General features: G+C 50.3%; 1 protein-coding gene across 7 annotated transcripts in view; it reads left to right on the forward strand.

Moving 5' to 3' along the window:
- Positions 1-26,101, forward strand: part of ROBO3 (roundabout guidance receptor 3) — a 510,456-nt gene that overhangs the window by 396,669 nt on the left and 87,686 nt on the right. For all 7 annotated transcript variants that reach the window (XM_063943746.1, XM_063943744.1, XM_063943747.1 and 4 more), the window contains one exon: positions 25,487-25,644. In XM_063943746.1, coding sequence (XP_063799816.1) covers positions 25,487-25,644 — 158 coding nt within the window. The remainder of the gene's footprint in view (positions 1-25,486; positions 25,645-26,101) is intronic.

The raw sequence follows: 26,101 nt of genomic DNA on the forward strand, positions 1-26,101 counted from the left end.
CCACCTGGTTACATGAGAGCCTGTCTCTTCTATATACATTATAGCAGGAGATACAGTGTATATTTTATTACCTCTGTCCCACCTGGTTTCATGAGAGTCTGTCTCTTCTATACACATTATAGCAGGAGATACAGTGTATATATATTATTACCTCTGTCCCACCTGGTTACATGAGAGTCTGTCTCTTCTATATACATTATAGCAGGAGATACAGTGTATATATTATTACCTCTGTCCCACCTGATTACATGAGTCTGTCTCTTCTATATACATTATAGCGGGAGATACAGTGTATATATTATTACCTCTGTCCCACCTGGTTACATGAGAGCCTGTCTCTTCTATATACATTATAGCGGGAGATACAGTGTATATATTATTACCTCTGTCCCACCTGGTGACATGAGAGCCTGTCTCTTCTATATACATTATAGCGGGAGATACAGTATATATTATTACCTCTGTCCCACCTGGTTACATGAGAGTCTGTCTCTTCTATATACATTATAGCGGAAGATACAGTGTATATATTATTACCTCTGTCCCACCTGGTGACATGAGAGCCTGTCTCTTCTATATACATTATAGCGGGAGATACAGTATATATTATTACCTCTGTCCCACCTGGTGACATGAGAGCCTGTCTCTTCTGTATACATTATAGCAGGAGATACAGTGTATATATTATTACCTCTGTCCCACCTGGTTACATGAGAGTCTGTCTCTTCTATATACATTATAGCGGGAGATACAGTGTATATATTATTACCTCTGTCCCACCTGGTGACATGAGAGCCTGTCTCTTCTATATACATTATAGCAGGAGATACAGTGTATATATTATTACCTCTGTCCCACCTGGTTACATGAGAGTCTGTCTCTTCTATATACATTATAGCGGGAGATACAGTGTATATATTATTACCTCTGTCCCACCTGGTTACATGAGAGCCTGTCTCTTCTATATACATTATAGCAGGAGATACAGTGTATATATTATTACCTCTGTCCCACCTGGTTACATGAGAGTCTGTCTCTTCTATATACATTATAGCGGGAGATACAGTGTATATATTATTACCTCTGTCCCACCTGGTTACATGAGAGCCTGTCTCTTCTATATATATTATAGCGGGAGATACAGTGTATATATTATTACCTCTGTCCCACCTGGTTACATGAGAGTCTGTCTCTTCTATATACATTATAGCGGGAGATACAGTGTATATATTATTACCTCTGTCCCACCTGGTTTCATGAGAGTCTGTCTCTTCTATATACATTATAGCAGGAGATACAGTGTATATATTATTACCTCTGTCCCACCTGGTTACATGAGAGTCTGTCTCTTCTATATACATTATAGCAGGAGATACAGTGTATATATTATTACCTCTGTCCCACCTGGTTTCATGAGAGTCTGTCTCTTCTATATACATTATAGCAGGAGATACAGTGTATATATTATTACCTCTGTCCCACCTGGTTTCATGAGAGTCTGTCTCTTCTATATACATTATAGCAGGAGATACAGTGTATATATTATTACCTCTGTCCCACCTGGTTACATGAGAGTCTGTCTCTTCTATATACATTATAGCAGGAGATACAGTGTATATATTATTACCTCTGTCCCACCTGGTTTCATGAGAGTCTGTCTCTTCTATATACATTATAGCAGGAGATACAGTGTATATATTATTACCTTTGTCCCACCTGGTTACATGAGAGTCTGTCTCTTCTATATACATTATAGCAGGAGATACAGTGTATATATTATTACCTCTGTCCCACCTGGTTTCATGAGAGTCTGTCTCTTCTATATACATTATAGCAGGAGATACAGTGTATATATTATTACCTCTGTCCCACCTGGTTTCATGAGAGTCTGTCTCTTCTATATACATTATAGCAGGAGATACAGTGTATATATTATTACCTCTGTCCCACCTGGTTACATGAGAGTCTGTCTCTTCTATATACATTATAGCAGGAGATACAGTGTATATATTATTACCTCTGTCCCACCTGGTTACATGAGAATCTGTCTCTTCTATATACATTATAGCAGGAGATACAGTGTATATATCATTACCTCTGTCCCACCTGGTTTCATGAGAGTCTGTCTCTTCTATATACATTATAGCAGGAGATACAGTGTATATATTATTACCTCTGTCCCACCTGGTTACATGAGAGTCTGTCTCTTCTATATACATTATAGCAGGAGATACAGTGTATATATTATTACCTCTGTCCCACCTGGTTACATGAGAATCTGTCTCTTCTATATACATTATAGGAGGAGGGTCCCCTGGAATAAAGTGCCCTGTGTTGGTAATTTCCACCCCCAGCTACTTGGTATGTCGGCACTGTTGCCTGTTATCATGGTTACGGTGCTGTTATTGTGTGGGTATATTTCCGATAATATCTTTCCTGCCACACACACTACAGGCAGAACACTGGAGGAGACGCGTCCACTTCTGTGCTAGAACGTACACTGTTACTGTTATTTCTCTGCCTGTTTTTATTACTATGTATATATATATATATATATATATATATATATATATATATATAGATAGATAGATTATTTTATATTGATAGATAACATAATTGCCAAAATTGAGTTTATCCGCTTTTTAACGTTGTCAGAATAGAACTTCCAATAAATGAAACGCTGCCCATACAGTATATTGTCAGGTAACCAAAGCCGCGTCCGATTTTGCCAGCCGTGCGGCCTGCGAAGCTTATCAGACCAATGCAAGCTAATCACGTTGGGGGGGGGGGGGGGGGGGGGGGGCTGGGGGTGCGGCCGTCCAGCAAGGGCACGCAGGCAGCTAGATGTACTGTACTGCGATTTCCAGTCGGTTTGGCCCAAAGCGCAGAGAGTTGGATCACATTTTATCTTAACAAAACGAAATGGCGCACTCAGATTGCCGGTTAACCACGATGAGCCGGATCCATCGCCCATAGCACCTGGCGTCCTGCACTAGTTACCAGGCGAGACTGCCGAGACGTATGCACTGATTGCTGTAGCTAGTAAGCATGTGGGTAATCTTATGGGCCTGCTGCAGAGTGAGACACAAGCCCCCCGTATTGTCTGCACGGGATCAGTATGAAATACCTACAATCAAAATCCCAACGGTCAAAATACCGACACTTAAAATGTGGACAGGTCAAAAGTTGACACAAGTTTTTCATCGTTTTTTTTTGTGTGTGTATGTCGTCATTGGCTGACATGGACAACATATAAGTGTACCGCTGCACTCGGCACACTATTATATTCCCCCTCCAGGTCCACTGGGATGGTAAAGTGTGAACAAGTCAGTTTCAATGAAAAAATCATGATAAACGCGTGTCGTCTTTTTGAACGGTCGACAGTTTAAATGTCGGTATTTTGGCCTTGTCGGTATTGTAAATGTCGGTATTTTGAGCATGTCGAGATTTTGATTGTAGGTAAATTGACCGCATCCCGTCGACACAGCAGTGTGGGTTTCTGCGGCCCACTCATTGCAGATGGGAATGCATTGCGCACCACCTGGACCGTACTTGGGTATGCTTGGTGCTAGATATGCTCCGTATACAGGGGGAAATTCAGACCTGATCGCTAGGGTGCATTTTTTGCGGGATCCGGTCTGAAGATCGACAGTGTCTAGGTCGACAATGTTTAGGTCGACCACTATAGGTTGACAGTCACTAGGTCGACATGGATGGAAGGTCGACAGGGTTTCTAGGTCGACATGTGCTAGGTCGACAGGTCTAAAGGTCGACATGAGTTTTTCACATTTTTTCTCTGACGTCCTAGTGGATGCTGGGAACTCCGTAAGGACCATGGGGAATATCGGCTCCGCAGGAGACTGGGCACAACTAAAGAAAGCTTTAGGTCACCTGGTGTGCACTGGCTCCTCCCACCATGACCCTCCTCCAAGCCTCAGTTAGATTTTGTGCCCGGCCGAGGTTGGATGCACACTAGGGGCTCTCCTGAGCTTCTAGAAAGAAAGTATAGAATTAGGTTTTTTTATTTTCAGTGAGACCTGCTGGCAACAGGCTCACTGCAGCGAGGGACTAAGGGGAGAAGAAGCGAACTCGCCTGCTTGCAGCCAGCTTGGGCTTCTTAGGCTACTGGACACCATTAGCTCCAGAGGGATCGACCGCAGGCCCAGCCTTGATGTTCGGTCCCGGAGCCGCGCCGCCGTCCCCCTTACAGAGCCAGAAGCAAGAAGATGGTCCGGAAAATCGGCGGCATGAAGACTCTGTCTTCACCAAGGTAGCGCACAGCACTGCAGCTGTGCGCCATTGCTCCTCTCACACACTTCACACTCCGGTCACTGAGGGTGCAGGGCGCTGGGGGGGGGGGGGGCGCCCTGAGCAGCAATAAAAACACCTTGGCTGGCAAAAATACCACAATATATAGCCCCAGAGGCTATATATGTGGTAAATACCCCTGCCAGAATCCAGAAAAAAGCGGGAGAAAAGTCCGCGAAAAAGGGGCGGAGCTATCTCCCTCAGACACACTGGCGCCATTTTCTCTTCACAGTGCAGCTGGAAGACAGCTCCCCAGGCTCTCCCCTGTAGTTTTCAGGCTCAAAGGGTTAAAAAGAGAGGGGGGGGGGGCACTAAATTTAGGCGCAATATTATATATACAAGCAGCTATTGGGGAAATTTCACTCAATATAGTGTTAATCCCAAAATTATATAGCGCTCTGGTGTGTGCTGGCATACTCTCTCTCTGTCTCCCCAAAGGGCTTTGTGGGGTCCTGTCCTCAGTCAGAGCATTCCCTGTGTGTGTGCGGTGTGTCGGTACGGCTGTGTCGACATGTTTAATGAGGAGGCTTATATGGTGACGGAGCAGATGCCGATAAATGTGATGTCGCCCCCTGTGGGGCCGACACCAGAGTGGATGGTTAGGTGAAAGATATTAACCGACAGTGTCAACTCCTTACATAAAAGGGTGGATGACGTAACAGCGGTGGGACAGCCGGCTTCTCAGCCCGCGCCTGCCCAGGCGTCTCAAAGGCCATCAGGGGCTCAAAAACGCCCGCTCACATGGCAGACACAGATGTCGACACGGAGTCTGACTCCAGTGTCGACAAGGTTGAGACATATACACAATCCACTAGGAACATCCGTGACTTGATCCCGGCAATAAAAAATGTGTTACACATTTCTGACATTAACCCAAGTACCACTAAAAAAGGGTTTTATGTTTGGGGAGAAAAAGCAGGCAGTGTTTTGTTCCCCCATCAGATGAATGAATGAAGTGTGTGAAAGCGTGGGTTCCCCCCGATAAGAAACTGGTAATTTCTAAAAAGTTACTGATGGCGTACCCTTTCCCGCCAGAGGATAAGTTACGCTGGGAGATATCCCCTAGGGTGGATAAGGCGCTCACACGGTTGTCAAAAAAGGTGGCACTGCCGTTTTAGGAACGGCCACTTTGAAGGTACCTGTTGATAAAAAGCAGGAGGCTATCCTGAAGTCTGTATTTACACACTCAGGTACTAGACTGAGACCTGCAGATCGTGCTGCTGCAGCGTGGTCGGTGACCCTGTCAAACATGAGAACATATTAAAGACGTCGTCTTATATATGAGGGATGCACAGAGGGATATTTTGCCGGCTGGCATCCAAAATGAATGTAATGTCCATTCTGTCAGGAGGGTATTAGAGACCTGTCACTGGACAGGTGATGCTGACTTTAAAAGGCGCATAGAGATTCTGCCTTATAACGGTGAGGAATTATTTGGGGATGATCTCTGGGACCTCGTATCCATTACCTCAGGTTTCCTCACAGACTAAGAAAGCACTGTATTATCAGGTACAGTCCTTTCGGCTTCAGAAAAGCAAGCGGGTCAAAGGCGCTTCCTTTCTGTACAGAGACATGGGAAGAGGGAAAAAGCTGCACCAGTCAGCCTGTTCCCAGAATCAAAATTCTTCTCTCGCTTCCTCTGAGTCCACAGCATGACGCGGGGGCTCCACAGGTGTAGCCAGGTACGGTGGGGGGCCATCTCAAAAATTTCAGCGATCAGTGGGCTCGCTCACAGGTGGATCCCTGTTTCATTCAAGTAGTATTTCAGGGGTACAAGCTGGAATTCGAGATGTCTCCCCCCCGCCGTTTCCTTAAATATGCCTTGCCGACAACTCCCTCAGGCAGGGAGGCTACGCTAGAGGCAATTAATAAGCTGTATTCCCAGCAGGTAATACTCAAGGTGCCCCTACTTCAACAAGGACGGGGTTACTATTCCACACGGTTTGGGGTACCGAAACCGCATGGTTCGGTGTGACCCATTTTATATTTAAAATCCTTGAACACATACATAAAAAAATTCAAGTTCAAGATGGAATCGCTCAGGGCGGTTATTGCAAGCCTGGACGAGGGGGATTACATGGGATCCCGGGACATCAAGGATGCTTACCTGCATGTCCCCATTTACCATCCTCGCCAGGAGTACCTCAGATTTGTGGTACAGGATTACCATTACCAAGTCCAGACACTGCCGTTTGGACTGTACATGGCACCGAGGGTGTTTACCAAGGTAATGGCCGAAATGATGATACTCCTTCGAAAAAAGGGAGTTTTAATTATCCCGTACTTGGACAATCTCCTTATAAGGGCAAGGTCCAAGGAGCAGTTGCTAGTCGGGGTAGCACTATTTTGGAAAGTGCTACAACAGCACGGTTGGATTCTAAACAGTCCAAAGTCACAGCTGGTTCCTACGACACGTCTACTGTTCCTGGGGATGGTTCTGGACACAGAACAGAAATAAGTGTTTCACCCGGAGGAGAAAGCCAAGGAGCTGTCATCTCTAGTCAGAGACCTCCTGAAGCCAAAACAGGTATCGGTGCATCATTGCACGCGAGTCCTGGGAAAAATGGTAGCTTCCTACGAAGCAATCCCATTCGGCAGGTTCCATGCAAGAACTTTTCAGTGGGACCTGTTGGACAAGTGGTCCGGATCACAGCTTCAGAAGCATCGGCTGATAACGCTGTCTTCAAGGACCAGGGTATCTCTACTCTGGTGGCTGCAGAGTGCCCATCTTCAAGAGGGCCGCAGGTTCGGCATACAGGACTACGTCCTAGTGACCATGGATGCCAGCCTTTGAGGCTGGGGGGCAGTCACACAGGGAAGAAACTTCCAGGGACTTTGGTCAAGTCAGGTGACTTCCCTACACATAAATATTCTGGAACTGAGGGCCATTTACAATGCCCTGAGTCAGGCAAGGCCTCTGCTTCAAAACCAGCCGGTACTGATCCAATCAGACAACATCACGGCAGTCGCCCATGTAAACCAACGGGGCGGCACAAGAAGCAGGATGGCGATGGCAGAAAATCATGTGTTAACACTGTCAGCAGTGTTCATTCCCGGAGTGGACGACTGGGAAGCAGATCTTCTCAGCAGACACGACCTCCACCCGGGAGAGTGGGGATTTCATCCAGAAGTCTTCCAAAGGATTGTACACCATTGGGAAAGGCCACAGGTGGACATGATGGCGTCCCGCCTCAACAAAAAGCTATAAAAGATATTGCGCCAGGTCAAAGGACCCTCAGGCGATAGCTGTGGACGCTCTGGTAACACCGTGGGTGTACCAGTCGGTTTATGTGTTCCCCCCTCTGCCTCTCATACAAAAGGTACTGAGAATAATAGGAAGGCGAGGAGTAAGAACGATACTCGTGGTTCCGGATTGGCCAAGAAGAGCTTGGTATCCAGAACTTCAAGAAATTATATCAGAGGACCCATGGCCTCTGCCGCTCAGACAGGACCTGCGGCAGCAGGGGCCCTGTCTGTTCCAAGACTTACCGCGGCTACGTTTTGACGGCATGGCGGTTGAACGCCGGATCCTAAAGGAAAAGGGCATTCCGGAGGAGGTCATTCCTACGCTGATTCAAGCCAGGAAAGATGTAACTGCAAAACATTATCACCGCATATGGCGAAAATATGTTGCTTGGTGTGAGGCCAAAAAAGGCCCCAACAGAGGAATTTCAACTAGGTCGATTTCTGCACTTCCTACAAGCAGGAGTGTCTATGGGCCTAAAATTAGGCTCCATTAAGGTACAGATCTCGGCTCTGTTGATTTTCTTCCAGAAAGAACTAGCTTCAGTACCTGAAGTTCAGACATTGTAAAAGGAGTGCTGCATATTCAGCCCCGGTTGTGCCTCCAGTGGCACCTTGGGTTCTCAACGTGGTGTTGAGTTTCTTAAAATCACATTGGTGTGAGCCACTAAAAACCGTGGATCTAAAATATCTCACGCGGAAAGTGGTCATGTTATTGGCCTTGGCTTCGGCCAGGCGTGTATCAGAATTGGCGGCTTTGTCATATAAAAGTCCTTATCTGATTTTCCATATGGATAGGGCAGAATTGAGGACTCGTCCCCAGTTTCTCCCTAAGGTGATATCAGCTTTTCACTTGAACCAACCTATTGTAGTGCCTGCGGCTACTAGGGACTTGGAGGATTCCAAGTTACTGGACGTAGTCAGGGCCTTGAAAAATTATGTTTCCAGGACGGCTAGAGTCAGGAGAACTGACTCGCTGTTTATCCTGTATGCACCCAGCAAACTGGGTGCTCCTGCTTCTAAGCAGACTATTGCTCGCTGGATTTGTAGCACAATTCAGCTGGCGCATTCTGCGGCTGGACTACCGCAGCCAAAATCTGTAAAAGCCCATTCCACAAGGAAGGTGGGCTCATCTTGGGCAGCTGCCCGAGGGGTCTCGGCTTTCCAACTTTGCCGAGCTGCAACTTGGTCAGGGGCAAACACGTTTGCTAAATTCTACAAAATTGATACCCTGGCTGAGGAGGACCTGGAGTTCTCTCATTCGGTGCTGCAGAGTCATCCGCACTCTCCCGCTCGTTTGGGAGCTTTGGTATAATCCCCATGGTCCTTACGGAGTTCCCAGCATCCACTAGGACGTCAGAGAAAATAAGATTTTACTCACCGGTAAATCTATTTCTCGTAGTCCGTAGTGGATGCTGGGCGCCCATCCCAAGTGCGGATTGTCTGCAATACTTGTATATAGTTATTGCCTAACTAAAGGGTTATTGTTGAGCCATCTGTTGAGAGGCTCAGTTATATTCATACTGTTAACTGGGTATAGTATCACGAGTTATACGGTGTGATTGGTGTGGCTGGTATGAGTCTTACCCGGGATTCAAAATCCTTCCTTATTATGTCAGCTCGTCCGGGCACAGTGTCCTAACTGAGGCTTGGAGGAGGGTCATGGTGGGAGGAGCCAGTGCACACCAGGTGACCTAAAGCTTTCTTTAGTTGTGCCCAGTCTCCTGCGGAGCCGCTATTCCCCATGGTCCTTACGGAGTTCCCAGCATCCACTACGGACTATGAGAAATAGATTTACCGGTGAGTAAAATCTTGGGGTTTTTTTGTGGTTTTTTTCTTACTTAACGATCCACGTGGACTACGATTGGAACGGTAAAGTGTGCCGAGCGAAGCGGTAGCAGAGCGAAGGCACCATGCCCGAAGCATGGCGAGCGAAGCGAGCCATGCGAGGGGACGCGGTGCACTAATTTGGGATCCCGGTCACTTTACGAAGAAAACGACACCCCCCCCAAAAAAAATAATCCTCATGTCGACCTTTAGACCTGTCGACCTAGCACATGTCGACCTAGAATCCCTGTCGACCTTCCATCCATGTCGACCTAGTGACTGTCGACCTATAGTGGTCGACATAAACATTGTCGACCTAGACACTGTCGATAAAACGAACCACACCCGTTTTTTGCAGCCCTGCGATCAGATAGTCGCCGCCTACAGGGGGAGGGTATATGGTGTGAGCAGGTGTGCGATCACATTTGTAGCAGAGCTGCACACACATTGTGCAGTCTCTGCGCAGCCCAGGACTTACTCAGCCGCTGCAATGGTTTCCTGGTGTACGGGGACGGCGCTGACGTCATACACACTCCCTCCAAACGCCTGGTCACTCCTGCGTTTTTCAGGACACTCCTGTAAAACAGTCAGTTGCCACCCACAAACGGCCGCTCCCTGTCAGTCACCTTGCGATCGCCAGTGCGATCGTTTATTTTGGCACCATCCCATCGCTAGGTACTGATGACTGATGCAGTCGTCCAACACACTGGTGCATTGCGGTGCATATGCATGCGCAGTTTAAATGTGATCGCACGCTGTGCGAAAATGCACAGTAGCAATCAGGTCTGAATTACCCCCACATGCATATGTTCTGCATCAGCCTATAAGCCTATAATATATATATATATATATATATATATATATATTAGATGATTCGTAGCGCCCTACGGGCGCTCTTCACACCGTCGCCAGGGGCTACGCCACCCTTAACCCTTGCACACCCTTGTGGCGTGCAATATTATTATATGGAGTATTACATCCAATCATAATTGTGTGAGTGGTTAAATATTGCACGGACAAAGGGCGTGCGATGGTTAAGGGGTGGAAGCCACTTGCATCGGCATGAACAGCGCACACAGGGCCTGATGAATAACCTAGTAGGTGCTTTGGTTGGGGGAGTGGCGGGTTGCGGAAGATGCGGATGGGATCCAGTGGTGCCGCAGGTGGGGGAGGGGCTGATGCAGTGGTGCCGCAGGTGGGGGAGGGTGCGTGGGTGCCGTGGGTGGGGGTCCGGAGCCACCGTAGGTGGGGGAGGAGCAGTTGCAGGGGTGCCCGGGGTGGGGGAGGGGCGGATGCGGTGGTGCGGCGGGTGCGGGGATGCTGCTAGTGGGGAAGGGGGTCCAGAGCTACCGCGGGTGGTGTGGGGGTGGGGGTGTGCGGGTGCAGTGGATGGGGCCCGGAGGTACTGCGAGTAGGGGAGGGGCAGGTAATGCTTATCCTGCTTCTCCTGTCAGCCGCTAAGCTGCTGTCCTCCCTTTGGCAGTGGCTCTCCCGGAGACTCGCACTGCAGCCAGTCACTCTTGTTAGCGCCGGTGTCCTAATGCGCCGCATTACAGGGAAGATGCACTCAATAAACTACAGCTCCCAGCAGCCCTACGGGCCGGAATGCTTCGGCGCTAAGGGCTGCTGGGAGCTGTCGTTTATTTAGTGCATCTACTTCCCTATAATGCGGCGCGTTGGGACACTAGTGCTAACAATAGTGACTGGCTGGCAGAACTGAGTGACTGGCTGAATCAATGTAAAAGGTGAGAGTGCTGTGCAGTGTCAGTGACACTGCACACAGGCCCGGTGCTAGCCGCTCAGCAAAGGGATGCAGTGCAGGGAGGCACCAGGAGGGAGAGGCGTTCTCCCTGCTCTGCATCCCTGTGCTGAGCTGCTGCTGCTATCCCTGCTGCTGCTGCCGGCTGCTGTCACACATGCAGCGGCGCCGGCAGCACAAAGCCTCCTCTCACCTCCCCTCCCCTGTGTGACATTCAGTGGCCGTGCGGGAGCCAAAGGGGGCGGAGCTAGATGGTAATAAGGGTCGGAGCTACACGGGACCATGCTGCAGCAAGAGGATGAGCTGCTACAACTTCGGCCAGCCAGATTTCATTAGGTAAGTGTCTGGAAAGAGAGTGAGTGTGTGTGTGTGTATATACAGGGGTATATGCAATTGCGGTCGAATTCTGGCTGGAATTCGACCGTTTTTAAATTCGACATAATTCGACAGTCGAATTCCAGCCGCCGGGGCCGGTATTCGACATATTCAATAAAAAACGTATTCGACAGTCCCGCTGTCGAAAAACGGACCAATTGACGGATAAGTGCATCCTGGATTCGACTTTTCGGACGGCACAAAAATGGTTAAAAAACCCTGAAAAAAATTGCGTGGGGTCCCCCCTCCTAAGCATAACCAGCCTCAAGCTCTTTGAGCCGGTCCTGGTTGTAAAAATACGGGGGAAGGGGGGGGGGGAATTGAGAGGGGATCCCCCGTATTTTTAGAACCAGCACCAGGCTCTGCGTCCGGTCCTGGTGCAAAAAATACGGGGTACAAAAGACGTAGGGGTCCCCCGTATTTTTAACACCAGCACCGGGCTCCACTAGCTGGAGAGATAATGCCACAGCCGGGGGACACTTTTATATCGGTCCCTGCGGCCGTGGAATTAAATCCCCAACTAGTCACCCCTGGCCGGGGTACCCTGGAGGAGTGGGGACCCCTTAAATCAAGGGGTCCCCCCCCTCCAGCCACCCAAGGGCTGACCGCGGGTAACCTCACCGCTGACCGCAAAGTTCCCACCATTGAAAATAATGGAGCGGCTGTGCGATGCGCTGTCTGACAGCTCAGACGCGCATAGCCAATCAGGAGAGTGCCACAACGTGGCGCTCCCTGATTGGCTGAAGGGACCCTCTGTCACAGGAGTCACGGGGGGGTCTCAGCATTCGGGGAAAGGGGTCCCATGTGTAAACATGGGGCCCCTTTCAGTCCGTGGTCCGGGTAAATGCGGTTTGTTTTTTTGCCAAGTACGTGGATTACAAAAAAGAACAGGACAGCTACACTGGATTTAGGTGAGTATAATTTTATTTTCAGGTACCCCATGGATTCATCTTGGAGAAGTGGACCGAGTCAGCGTGTGAACATAGGTAAGTATGTATGTGTCGGCATGTATGTAAAAAAGTTTTACTATCACGGTGTGCGTGTCCTGTTATTATTTGGGTATTTTTTTTGCAGTAGAACTACAGGTACCAGCGGTCCCGTTTTCCCCCTGCATGCTGGTACTTGTGGTTCTCCAAGTACCAGCTTGTGGGGGAGGCTTGCTGGGACTTGTAGTTCTGCTGCAAAAAAACAATATTCTTTTATTTGACACAAGGCTATCAGCCCCCATCCGCAGCCCATGGATGGGGGGGGACAGCCTCGGGCTTCACCACTGGCCCTTGGGTGGCTAGAGGGGGGTGACCCCTTGATTTAAGGGGTCCCCACTCCTCCAGGGTACCCCGGCCAGGGGTGACTAGTTGGGGATTTAATGCCACGGCCTCAGGGACCGATATAAAAGTGTCCCCCGGCTGTGGCATTATCTCTCCAGCTAGTGGAGCCCGGTGCTGGTGTTAAAAATATGGGGGACCCCTACGTCTTTTGTCCCCCGTATTTTTTGCACCAGGACCGGACGCAGAGCCCGGTGCTGGTTCTAAAAATACGGGGGATCCCCTGTCAATTCCCCCCCCCCCCCAGTATTTTTACAACCAGGACCGACTCAAAGAGCCCGAGGCTGGTTATACTTAGGATGGGGGACCCCACGCATTTTTTTTCATGATATTAACCCATTCCCACCCCTTCCCACTGAAAACCATGCTCTCTCTATTTTAGTCAGTTAAAAAAAAAATATTCTTTTAAAAAATATATAAATAATACTTGTGTCTCCTAATAGACAAACCTAGTACATAATCCCTTCTAATATAAATAGATCTGCTATTAGCAATAAAAAAAAACACAAAAAAACATGTTTTTAAATTTTTTTATTAGATTCCGCCAGCAAAGTGAGGCGGAATGAAATTGACGAAATTACTGTCGAAAAGCACTGTTGTCGAATCGTCATTCTTCAATTGAATATACTTTTGTTGAAAAGCCGCATTTTTACCACTGCAGACATGTCGAATTTTAAAAATGTCGAATTGCAAAAAGTCGAATCTGAAACGTCCGTTTTTTTGTAGAAAAGTACTGTATTGCATTGTCGAATCCAATTCGACATGTTTTGTTTGTCGAAAATGCCCCGTTTTTCGACTTTTGCGGCAATTCGACCGCAATTGCATATACCCCACAGTGTCTGCGTATACTGTATATATGTGTGACTGTGTATGTGTGTAATGTATGTATGTGTGTGTGTTTGTGTATATATATATATATATATATATGTGTATGTGTGACTACGGCATAATGTGTGTAAGCGGCACTGGTACAGGGGGCGTTACGTGTGTAAGCGTCACTGGTACAGGGGACGTTACGTGTGTAAGCGTCACTGGTACAGGGGGTATTACGTGTATAAGCGTCACTGGTACAGGGGGGCGTTACATGTGTAAGAGTCACTGGTACAGGGGGCGTTACCTGTGTAAGCGTCACTGGTACAGGGGGCGTTACGTGTGTAAGCGGCACTGGTACAGGGGGCGTTACGTGTGTAAGCGTCACTGGTACAGGGGGGCGTCACGTGTGTAAGCGTCACTGGTACAGGGGCCGTTACCTGTGTAAGCATCACTGGTACAGGGGACGTTACGTGTGTAAGCGTCACTGGTACAGGAGGGCGTTACCTGTGTAAGCGTCACTGGTACAGGGGGTTGTTACGTGTGTAAGCGGCACTGGTACAGGGGGTATTACGTGTGTAAGCGGCACTGGTACAGGGGGTTGTTACGTGTGTAAGCGTCACTGGTACAGGGGGTTGTTACGTGTGTAAGCGTCACTGGTACAGGGGGTGTTACCTGTGTAAGCGTCACTGGTACAGGAGGGGGCATTACATGTGTAAGCGTCACTGGTACAGGGGGTTGTTACGTGTGTAAGCGTCACTGGTACAGGGGGTGTTACATGTGTAAGCGTCACTGGTACAGGGGGTTGTTACGTGTGTAAGCGTCACTGGTACAGGAGGCGTTACGTGTGTAAGCGTCACTGCTACAGGGGGCGTTATGTGTGTAAGCGTCACTGGTACAGGGGGCGTTACGTGTGTAAGCGTCATTGGTACAGGGGGCGTTACGTGTGTAAGCGTCATTGGTACAGGGGGTTGTTACGTGTGTAAGCGGCACTGGTACAGGGGGCGTTACGTGTGTAAGCGTCACTGGTACAGGGGGCGTTACGCGTGTAAGCATCACTGGTACAGGGGGCGTTACGTGTGTAAGCGTCACTGGTACAGGGGGCGTTACGTGTGTAAGCATCACTGGTACAGGGGGCGTTACGTGTGTAAGCATCACTGGTACAGGGGGCGTTACGTGTGTAAGCATCACTGGTACAGGGGGCGTTACGTGTGTAAGCATCACTGGTTCAGGGGGCGTTACGTGTGTAAGCGGCACTGGTACAGGGGGCGTTACATGTGTAAGTGTCACTGGTACAGGGGGCGTTACGTGTGTAAGCGTCACTGGTACAGGGGGCGTTACATGTGTAAGTGTCACTGGTACAGGGGGCGTTACATGTGTAAGCGTCACTGGTTCAGGGGGCGTTACGTGTGTAAGCGTCACTGGTACAGGGGGCATTACGTGTGTAAGCATCACTGGTACAGGGGGCGTTACGTGTGTAAGCATCACTGGTACAGGGGGCGTTACGTGTGTAAGCATCACTGGTACAGGGGGCGTTACGTGTGTAAGCATCACTGGTACAGGGGGCGTTACGTGTGTAAGCATCACTGGTACAGGGGGTGTTATGTGTGTAAGTGTCACTGGTTCAGGGGGCGTTACATGTGTAAGTGTCTCTACTACAGGGGGTATTATGTGCACTGTGCCTTTGTAAAGTATGCAATGGTGCAAATTTATAGTTTGCAGGGGGGCGCTGAACACCCTAGCACCGGTCCTGACTGCACACCCACTGCACTGCACAGCACTGTCACCTTGTACATTGATTCAGCGTCCAGACATTACCCTCCGCGATATCACCCACTCTATCCGTTACATTAGCCATCTCCGGGCTTCCAGGCCGGCAGCCCAGGTGCTGTGTTGTGGAGTCAGGGCCTCTGGGGATCTGGGCGCGGCTGTGGTGGGGAGGCACTTCTGTGACATCACACACAGAGGAGGCTCCGGGGTTCAGAGAGTATGTGGCGCACGGAGGGATATGAAAGCCTTCCGCTGCGCCGCTTTCATAACATCTATGCCGGTGGCCGCAGCAGCTTTTGTTCCACCTGCGGCGCGGCTAGGGAGTGGGGATTGTTGATGGTGGAGGGGGCAGGTGGACTGGCAGCAGGACATAGGACGCAGCAGTAAAAGGATTTTTTCCCCTAGCTACAGCGCAGAGACTTGCTGCAGATGCAGTGGCATACCCTCCAGCTGGACCTTTTTGGCAGGTACAGTCCCTTTATTTATGGTCTGTACCGATTTTTGACTCTCCAAAGCCTCCATTGAAAGTATAGGAAAGGGGGCGTTGCCACGTCACTACCCATGGCCACGCCCCCTTTTCGAATTTGCAGTGATTTTTATGTGTACATTGTTGGCGGGTATGTAGCTGCAGATGCAGGGGGCCTATTTAAGGGTGTGGGCCTGGAGCTGGAGCTCCATCAGTCCATTGTTAATCCTGCTCTGTGAAAACACAGCAGGCAAAGGGCAGAGACTCCCATTGGATGTAACCTGTGTGGGATGGCGTTTCTCACCTAATCAGCTGTGGACTGGGTGTGATGGACCTGCTGCTAACCCAATGAGAGCTCCTAGCCACGCCCAGCGTTAGAGGCCCAGTCACAGAGTCACAGATCTGGGCTATTATATAGGATATATATATATATATATATATATCCTATATATTAGGCCAAATCTGTGACTCTGTGCCTGGCCGTAACGCTGGGTGGAGTCACAGCGGTGGGCGGAGTCACAGAGGCCGTCACCTGTGCAGCGTGATAGGTCCTGCTGCCTGTCTATCTCCCCCCCCATCAGTAACTCCGACTCCCTGGTCGCGGCGCCGGGGGAACAAAAGCTGCTGCCACAGGCATAGACAGGAGGGACGGGTGGTGCAGGAGAAGCCTTCATAGCCCTCCCTGCGCCGCGTACACAGAACCACCGCCTCCTCCGCACACATCCAGCTGTCCGCTCTCCTGCTGTGACAGGAGCCGAGTGCTGCAGTGACGTCATCTCCTGTCACAGAGAAGAGCCGCCACACACTCCAGTCTCCGGGGGCTGCCAGCATCTACAGGCTAGCTGGAAACACCCCCGGAGCGAGAGAGAATATACCCGTGAGGCCACGCCCCTTTTACATTAGGTCATGCCCCCTTTTCGGGCACCGCGCTCCACGAGCAGGATGGGGGAGGGGTTTGGGAGCTGTGTGTAGTAGTAGCCCAGACTGCCTCTGGATAGTGGACTGTTTACCAGCCTGCAGCAGCCGCCCACAGCCCCAACAGTGACTCCCTCCGGCCATCCTACCCACTATGTCTGGTCCCCACTTTACACAAGTCTCCGCTTCTGGTGTCCACCCTCTCCACTACTCCCCCCCCCCCCCTCTCTTCATCAGCTTCCTCACTGGGGACCCTCCCTAGCACCCCGCGTCTCTGTATCCCCTCCCTACCGCCCCGCGTCTCTATATCCCCTCCCTACCGCCCGCGTCTCTCTATCCCCTCCCTACCGCCGCGCTTCTCTCTATCCACTCCATACTGCACCGCGTCTCTCTATCCCCTCCCTACCGCCCTGCGTCTCTCTATCCACTCCATACTGCACCGCGTCTCTCTATCCCCTACCTACCACCCCGAGTCTCTGTATCCCCTCCCTACCGCCCCGCGTCTCTGTATCCCCTCCCTACCACCCCGCGTCTCTATATCCCCTCCCTACCGCCCGCGTCTCTGTATCCCCTCCCTACCACCCCGCGTCTCTCTTTCCCCTCCCTACCGCCCCGCGTCTCTCTATCCTCTCCCTACCGCCCTGCATCTCTGTATCCCCTCCCTACCACCCCGCGTCTCTGTATCTCCTCCCTACCGCCCCGCCTCTCTCTATCCCCTCCCTACCGCCCCGCGTCTCTCTATCCCCTCCCTACCGCCCCGCGTTGCTACACCTGAAGGATGGTACGGTGTAGAGACAGGACACAGCTGCCCCTGTTCCGCATTGTACCAGCACTCTCCTCTGTGTCTAATGACACCATTTACCTCTTCATGCGGGTATGTCTATATCACATACATCCTTATCCATGTCCTATATATTGTTACACATACAATCACATAGTTATACGTCCCTCACCCCCCCCCCCCCCCCCTCCACCTGCATCCACCACCCCCCCTCCACCCGCAGCATCTACAGACTCCCTGCCTCATCCGCGGTCCCCCCGCACCCGCTACATTCTGTATATCGTGCCCTGCAGGCGCTGTTCACGCCGTCGCAAGGGGCTACGCCCCCTTCATCATCGGAAGCCCTTTCATCGTGCAATATTTAACCACTAACAAACCTAGGATTGCAGGTAATACTCCATATAATACAAATATTGAACCCCAGCAACGCGTGCAGGGGTTAAGGGGACGTAGCCCCTTTCGACGGTGTGAAGAGCTCCCGTATATATATAATGCATCACAGACTAGAGGAGGCCATTGGCAGATGTTGCATCACTCATCCTGGAGCCGCGCAGGTGTGGGCTGACGGAGTCGGTGTAAGTTCCCCTGGACTCGCAAGGAAGTCAATGCTGTATTAATCATTTCGCTGGGGCCCTGCTCTGTGATGGAGACTGAATAATTCATTTAATGAACAATTATATGGGCGACGGGAATCCTTATCTGTCTCATTGTGACAGCACTGGATTTAAATAATTCAATTTATTATTCCAGAGAGGGAACACCTTATATCATACCCCGCCACGAGACGCTAATACCTCACCTCTAGATAAAGAGGCGGAACACCTTATATCATACCCCGCCACGGGACGCTAATACCTCACCTCTAGATAAAGAGGCGGAACACCTTATATCATACCCCGCCACGGGACGCTAATACCTCACCTCTAGATAAAGAGGCGGAACACCTTATATCATACCCCGCCACGGGACGCTAATACCTCACCTCTAGATAAAGAGGCGGAACACCTTATATCATACCCCGCCACGGGACTCTAATACCTCACCTCTAGATAAAGAGGCGGAACACCTTATATCATACCCCGCCACGGGACGCTAATACCTCACCTCTAGATAAAGAGGCGGAACACCTTTTATCATACCCCGCCACGGGACGCTAATACCTCACCTCTAGATAAAGAGGCGGAACGCCTTATATCATACCCCGCCACGGGACGCTAATACCTCACCTCTAGATAAAGAGGCGGAACACCTTATATCATACCCCGCCACGGGACGCTAATACCTCACCTCTAGATAAAGAGGCGGAACACCTTATATCATACCCCGCCACGGGACACTAATACCTCACCTCTAGCTAAAGAGGCGGAACACCTTATATCATACCCCGCCACGGGACGCTAATACCTCACCTCTAGATAAAGAGGCGGAACACCTTTTATCATACCCCGCCACGGGACGCTAATACCTCACCTCTAGATAAAGAGGCGGAACGCCTTTTATCATACCCCGCCACGGGACGCTAATACCTCACCTCTAGATAAAGAGGCGGAACGCCTTATATCATACCCCGCCACGGGACGCTAATACCTCACCTCTAGATAAAGAGGCGGAACACCTTATATCATACCCCGCCACGGGACGCTAATGCCTCACCTCTAGATAAAGAGGCGGAACACCTTATATCATACCCCGCCACGGGACGCTAATGCCTCACCTCTAGATAAAGAGGCGGAACACCTTTTATCATACCCCGCCACGGGACGCTAATACCTCACCTCTAGATAAAGAGGCGGAACACCTTATATCATACCCCGCCACGGGACGCTAATGCCTCACCTCTAGATAAAGAGGCGGAACACCTTATATCATACCTCGCCACGGGACACTAATACCTCACCTCTAGATAAAGAGGCGGAACACCTTATATCATACCCCGCCATGGGACGCTAATGCCTCACCTCTAGATAAAGAGGCGGAACACCTTATATCATACCCCGCCACGGGACGCTAATGCCTCACCTCTAGATAAAGAGGCGGAACACCTTATATCATACCCCGCCACGGGACGCTAATACCTCACCTCTAGATAAAGAGGCGGAACACCTTATATCATACCCCGCCACGGGACGCTAATGCCTCACCTCTAGATAAAGAGGCGGAACACCTTATATCATACCTCGCCACGGGACACTAATACCTCACCTCTAGATAAAGAGGCGGAACACCTTATATCATACCCCGCCATGGGACGCTAATGCCTCACCTCTAGATAAAGAGGCGGAACACCTTATATCATACCCCGCCACGGGACGCTAATGCCTCACCTCTAGATAAAGAGGCGGAACACCTTATATCATACCCCGCCACGGGACGCTAATACCTCACCTCTAGATAAAGAGGCGGAACACCTTATATCATACCCCGCCACGGGACGCTAATACCTCACCTTGAGAAAATCTATTACACTGACGCTTTAAGGACAAAGGGCAATTACATTTTGCATTGTCTCCTGGTAACGGCGACTCCAATTGGCCCCTAGTTCCTGTGTAATCGCAGTGGGCCCCTGGTGGGGACGTCTCCCAGCAGCTGCATCAGTAACAGCACAATATGTTATATCTCTATATACCTCTATATGTTCTCTGTCTTCTGGTGATAGATGTACGTATCGCACTGTAATAAGGTGTATAATGTCCAGGCACGGTGAAGGCAGGAACCAGTATTCAGGAGAATGCAGCCCATCAATAGACTAGGAACTATTGAGGCATGAGGCACATACCTGAAGCATATGTGTTGTGCATAAATGGGGCATGAATGTTGATGCGTACAGTACATGTATTGCACATCACTGAGGAATGAGGCACATATACTGCACATCACTGAGGCACATAATATTTAATTGCACATCATGGAGTAATAACTCACATAATATTGCACTTCATGGAGGAATGAGGCACATAACAGAGGAATGATGCACATGTAATACTGCACATCACGGAGGAATGAGGCACACATATTGCACATCACAGAGACACATAATATTGCACATCATGGAGGAATGAGGCACATAATAGAGGAATGAGGCACATATAATATTGCACATCACGGAGGAATGAGGCACACATATTGCACATCACTGAGGCACATAATATTGCACATCATGGAGAAATAAGGCACATAATATTGCACATCATGGAGGAATGAGGCACATAATAGAGGAATGAGGCACATATTGCACATCACTAAGGCATGAGGTACCTATGTTGCACATACTGAGGCATGAGACACATATATCACACAACACTAGGGCTTTAGGCACATATATTGCACCTCACTGAGAAATTAGGAACATATATTGGGCATAACTGAGGAATGAGGCACATATAATTTTTCATATGACTGAGGCATGAGGCACATATAGTGCTCATTACAGATGCATGAGGCACATATAGTGTACATAATTGAGGCATGAGGCACACATATTGCACGCCACTGAGGCATGAGGCACATATAGTGCACATCACCTAAGCATAAGGCGCACATATTGCACCTCACTGCTGGGTGCTAGAGATCCATCAGATCCCGTACACAGGCCTCAAACTAACACAGACGTCTGGCTGCACGCCAATGACACTTCCAGGATAGTTCTAGGAGACGGATCGCCCAGGAACACCCATCGCACGGACTAAGAGATCCCACAGAACGAACCCACCCGTTCATATCCTCCGTCATGGTGCATATGGGAGGGGAGTGTATTTTAGCATAGCAGGGCTGCGATCGCTTGTGCAGCCCGGCTATGCTAAAAAAGTTTCCTGCAAAACATGACCAGCCCTGGACATACTTACCCGGTGCGACGGATCCAGCGATGAGGGTCATTGCTTTGACGTCAGTCATCTGCCCTCCGTTCGCCTGGACACGCCTGCGTTTTTCTTACCACTCCCCCGAAAACAGTCTCCAACGATCATTTGACGCCGCCGAACGCCATCCTGCAGTCAATCTTCTTGCGATCCCCGCTGCGACCGCTTTTTCCGCTGTCAGCATCGTTGCCCGCTGTCGCCGGGCAGCGATGCGCATGCGCTTTATGGCCCTCGCGCGTGCGCAGCTGTGCGAACGAAAGCCTGCTGCGATCGGGTCGGAATGACCCCCAATGTTCTGTGTCCAGCTCAGTGAGTGCTGGTTTTAGCAATGACCCCATATAGTTGCGTGGAGAGCGTGCGACAGTCATAGTGCCACGCCACAGCCTTTGTCTGGTCACCCCCTGTTCACCTGGACTGAGCCACGAGGCAGCGAGTTACAGTAATAGAACCTGCAGTCTCTGGTTCCCACGAGACTCGTACAGTGCAATCAGCTCATCACTCACTGTCAGGACTTTTGCAATGTTTATGGGGCTTCCTTTCAGAGGTAATAAAGTCTACTGCTCACTTCCCTCATCTGTCTGAGGGTTCTTTCCAGAAAACTAATTAGATAAGTGGTCAGAGTAATTGGTCCATCAGCTGAGTGGCCGGGTGTGGACAGATGTGGAGTGACCGGCTCAGACCTGTCATTCCGAAGTGTTGCTGGTGGATTTGACCCTTGTGCAGCAGATGTCCCATGTGGAGAGCAAAGGCCAGATGTATATTACTCAGGATCTCCCAACAATGACAAATAATTCAATTGCATAAGACAATAAAAGTGTCATATAACAAAGGTTCACTGAAATCAGCATTGTTCTCTGTGTGTCCGTACAAATCTCTGTGATTTCTAATACTAGCAGTGGTCTGCCCCGATAGATGGTGAGGGTGGGATGTGTGTTACACAGGGGTACTCTGCCCTGATAGATGGTGAGGGTGGGATGTGTGTTACACAGGGGTACTCTGCCCCGATAGATGGTGAGGGTGGGATGTGTGTTACACAGGGGTACTCTGCTCTGATAGATGGTGAGGGTGGGATGTGTGTTACACAGGGGTACTCTGCCCTGATAGATGGTGAGGGTGGGATGTGTGTTACACAGGGGTACTCTGCCCTGATAGATGGTGAGGGTAGGATGTGTGTTACACAGGGGTACTCTGCCCTGATAGATGGTGAGGGTAGGATGTGTGTTACACAGGGGTACTCTGCTCTGATAGACGGTGAGGGTGGGATGTGTGTTACACAGGGGTACTCTGCACTGATAGATGGTGAGGGTGGGATGTGTGTTACACAGGGGTACTCTGCCCTGATAGATGGTGAGGGCAGGATGTGTGTTACACAGGGGTACTCAGCCCTGATAGATGGTGAGGGTGGGATGTGTGTTACACAGGGGTACTCTGCCCTGATAGATGGTGAGGGTGGGATGTGTGTTACACAGGGGTACTCAGCCCTGATAGATGGTGAGGGTGGGATGTGTGTTACACAGGGGTACTCTGCCCTGATAGATGGTGAGGGTGGGATGTGTGTTACACAGGGGTACTCTGCCCTGATAGATGGTGAGGGCAGGATGTGTTACACAGAGGTACTCTGCCCTGATAGATGGTGAGGGTGGGATGTGTGTTACACAGGGGTACTCTGCTCTGATAGATGGTGAGGGTGGGATGTGTGTTACACAGGGGTACTCTGCTCTGATAGATGGTGAGGGTGGGATGTGTGTTACACAGGGGTACTCTGCCCTGATAGATGGTGAGGGTAGGATGTGTGTTACACAGGGGTACTCTGCCCTGATAGATGGTGAGGGTGGGATGTGTGTTACACAGGGGTACTCTGCCCTGATAGATGGTGAGGGTGGGATGTGTGTTACACAGGGGTACTCTGCTCTGATAGATGGTGAGGGTGGGATGTGTGTTACACAGGGTTACTCTGCCCTGATAGATGGTGAGGGTAGGATGTGTGTTACACAGGGGTACTCTGCCCTGATAGATGGTGAGGGTGGGATGTGTGTTACACAGGGGTACTCTGCCCTGATAGATGGTGAGGGCGGGATGTGTGTTACACAGGGGTACTCTGCCCTGATAGATGGTGAGGGCAGGATGTGTGTTACACAGGGGTACTCTGCCCTGATAGATGGTGAGGGCAGGATGTGTGTTATACAGGGGTACTCTGCCCTGATAGATGGTGAGGGTGGGATGTGTGTTACACAGAGGTACTCTGCTCTGATAGATGGTGAGGGTAGGATGTGTGTTACACAGGGGTACTCTGTTCTGATAGATGGTGAGGGTGGGATGTGTGTTACACAGGGGTACTCTGCTCTGATAGATGGTGAGGGTGGGATGTGTGTTACACAGGGGTACTCTGCTCTGATAGATGGTGAGGGTGGGATGTGTGTTACACAGGGGTACTCTGCCCTGATAGATGGTGAGGGTAGGGTGTGTGTTACACAGGGATACTCTGCTCTGATAGATGGTGAGGGTGGGATGTGTGTTACACAGGGGTACTCTGCCCTGATAGATGGTGAGGGCAGGATGTGTGTTACACAGGGGTACTCTGCCCTGATAGATGGTGAGGGTAGGGTGTGTGTTACACAGGGATACTCTGCCCTGATAGATGGTGAGGGTAGGATGTGTGTTACACAGGGGTACTCTCCCCTGATAGATGGTGAGGGTGGGATGTGTGTTACACAGGTGTACTCTGCCCTGATAGATGGTGAGGGTGGGATGTGTGTTACACAGGGGTACTCTGCCCTGATAGATGGTGAGGGCGGGATGTGTGTTACACAGGGGTACTCTGCCCTGATAGATGGTGAGGGCGGGATGTGTGTTACACAGGGGTACTCTGCCCTGATAGATGGTGAGGGTAGGATGTGTGTTACACAGGGGTACTCTGCCCTGATAGATGGTGAGGGTGGGATGTGTGTTACACAGGGGTACTCTGCTCTGATAGATGGTGAGGGCGGGATGTGTGTTACACAGGGGTACTCAGCCCTGATAGATGGTGAGGGTGGGATGTGTGTTACACAGGGGTACTCAGCCCTGATAGATGGTGAGGGTGGGATGTGTGTCACACAGGGGTACTCTGCCCTGATAGATGGTGAGGGTGGGATGTGTGTCACACAGGGGTACTCTGCCCTGATAGATGGTGAGGGTGGGATGTGTGTCACACAGGGGTACTCTGCCCTGATAGATGGTGAGGACGGGATGTGTGTTACACAGGGGTACTCTGCCCTGATAGATGGTGAGGACGGGATGTGTGTTACACAGGGGTACTCTGCCCTGATAGATGGTGAGGGTGGGATGTGTGTTACACAGGGGTACTCTGCCCTGATAGATGGTGAGGGTGGGATGTGTGTTACACAGGGGTACTCTGCTCTGATAGATGGTGAGGGTGGGATGTGTGTTACACAGGGGTACTCTGCCCTGATAGATGGTGAGGGTGGGATGTGTGTTACACAGGGGTACTCTGCCCTGATAGATGGTGAGGGTGGGATGTGTGTTACACAGGGGTACTCTGCTCTGATAGATGGTGAGGGTGGGATGTGTGTTACACAGAGGTACTCTGCCCTGATAGATGGTGAGGGTGGGATGTGTGTTACACAGGGGTACTCTGTCCTAATAGATGGTGAGGGTAGGATGTGTGTTACACAGGGGTACTCTGCTCTGATAGATGGTGAGGGTAGGATGTGTGTTACACAGGGGTACTCTGCCCTGATAGATGGTGAGGGTGGGATGTGTGTTACACAGGGGTACTCTGCCCTGATAGATGGTAAGTGTGGGATGTGTGTTACACAGGGGTACTCTGCCCTGATAGATGGTGAGGGTGGGATGTGTGTTACCCAGGGGTACTCTTCCCTGATAGATGGTGAGGGTAAGATGTGTGTTACACAGGGGTACTCTGCCCTGATAGGTAGGAGATGGTGACACTGGGGGTACTCTACCCTGATAGGTAGGAGATGGTGACACTGGGGTACTCTGGTGCTTTTGTGGATCATTCTGTTCTGATACAACATTTATTTCTTGTTCCAGTTTTGAGAGATGATTTTCGTCAGGCTCCTAGTGATGTGGTGGTAGCAGCCGGAGAGCCAGCGGTAATGGAGTGCATTCCACCCAGGGGCCACCCTGAACCCACAATATCCTGGAAAAAAGAAAATGTCCGCATCAGTGATAAGGACGAGCGCATCACGGTGAGCAGCTCCGGGCGTTTTATTCAGTTCCTCGTATTGACGGTCCATCATGGTCTTCAAGTTCTACTGGAAGTCTATTCCCTCCGACAATGACAGTCCTCACATAAAGGAAGCCCATTCCCTCCATCCATGACAGCCGTCACATAAAGAAAGCCCATTCCCTCCAGCCAGGACAGCCGTCACATAAAGGAAGCCCATTCCCTCCGGCCAGGACAGCCGTCACATAAAGGAAGCCCATTCCCTCCGGCCAGGACAGCCCTCACGTAAAGGAAGCCCATTCCCTCCAGCCATTACAGTCCTCACATAAAGGAAGCCTATTCCCTTCAGCCAGGAAAGCCGTCACATAAAGGAAGCCCATTCCCTCCGGCCAGGACAGCCCTCACGTAAAGGAAGCCCATTCCCTCCGGCCATTACAGTCCTCACATAAAGGAAGCCCATTCCCTCCGGCCATTACAGT

This window comes from Pseudophryne corroboree, chromosome 10 (assembly GCF_028390025.1).
Source record: "Pseudophryne corroboree isolate aPseCor3 chromosome 10, aPseCor3.hap2, whole genome shotgun sequence".
NCBI lineage: Eukaryota > Metazoa > Chordata > Amphibia > Anura > Myobatrachidae > Pseudophryne > Pseudophryne corroboree.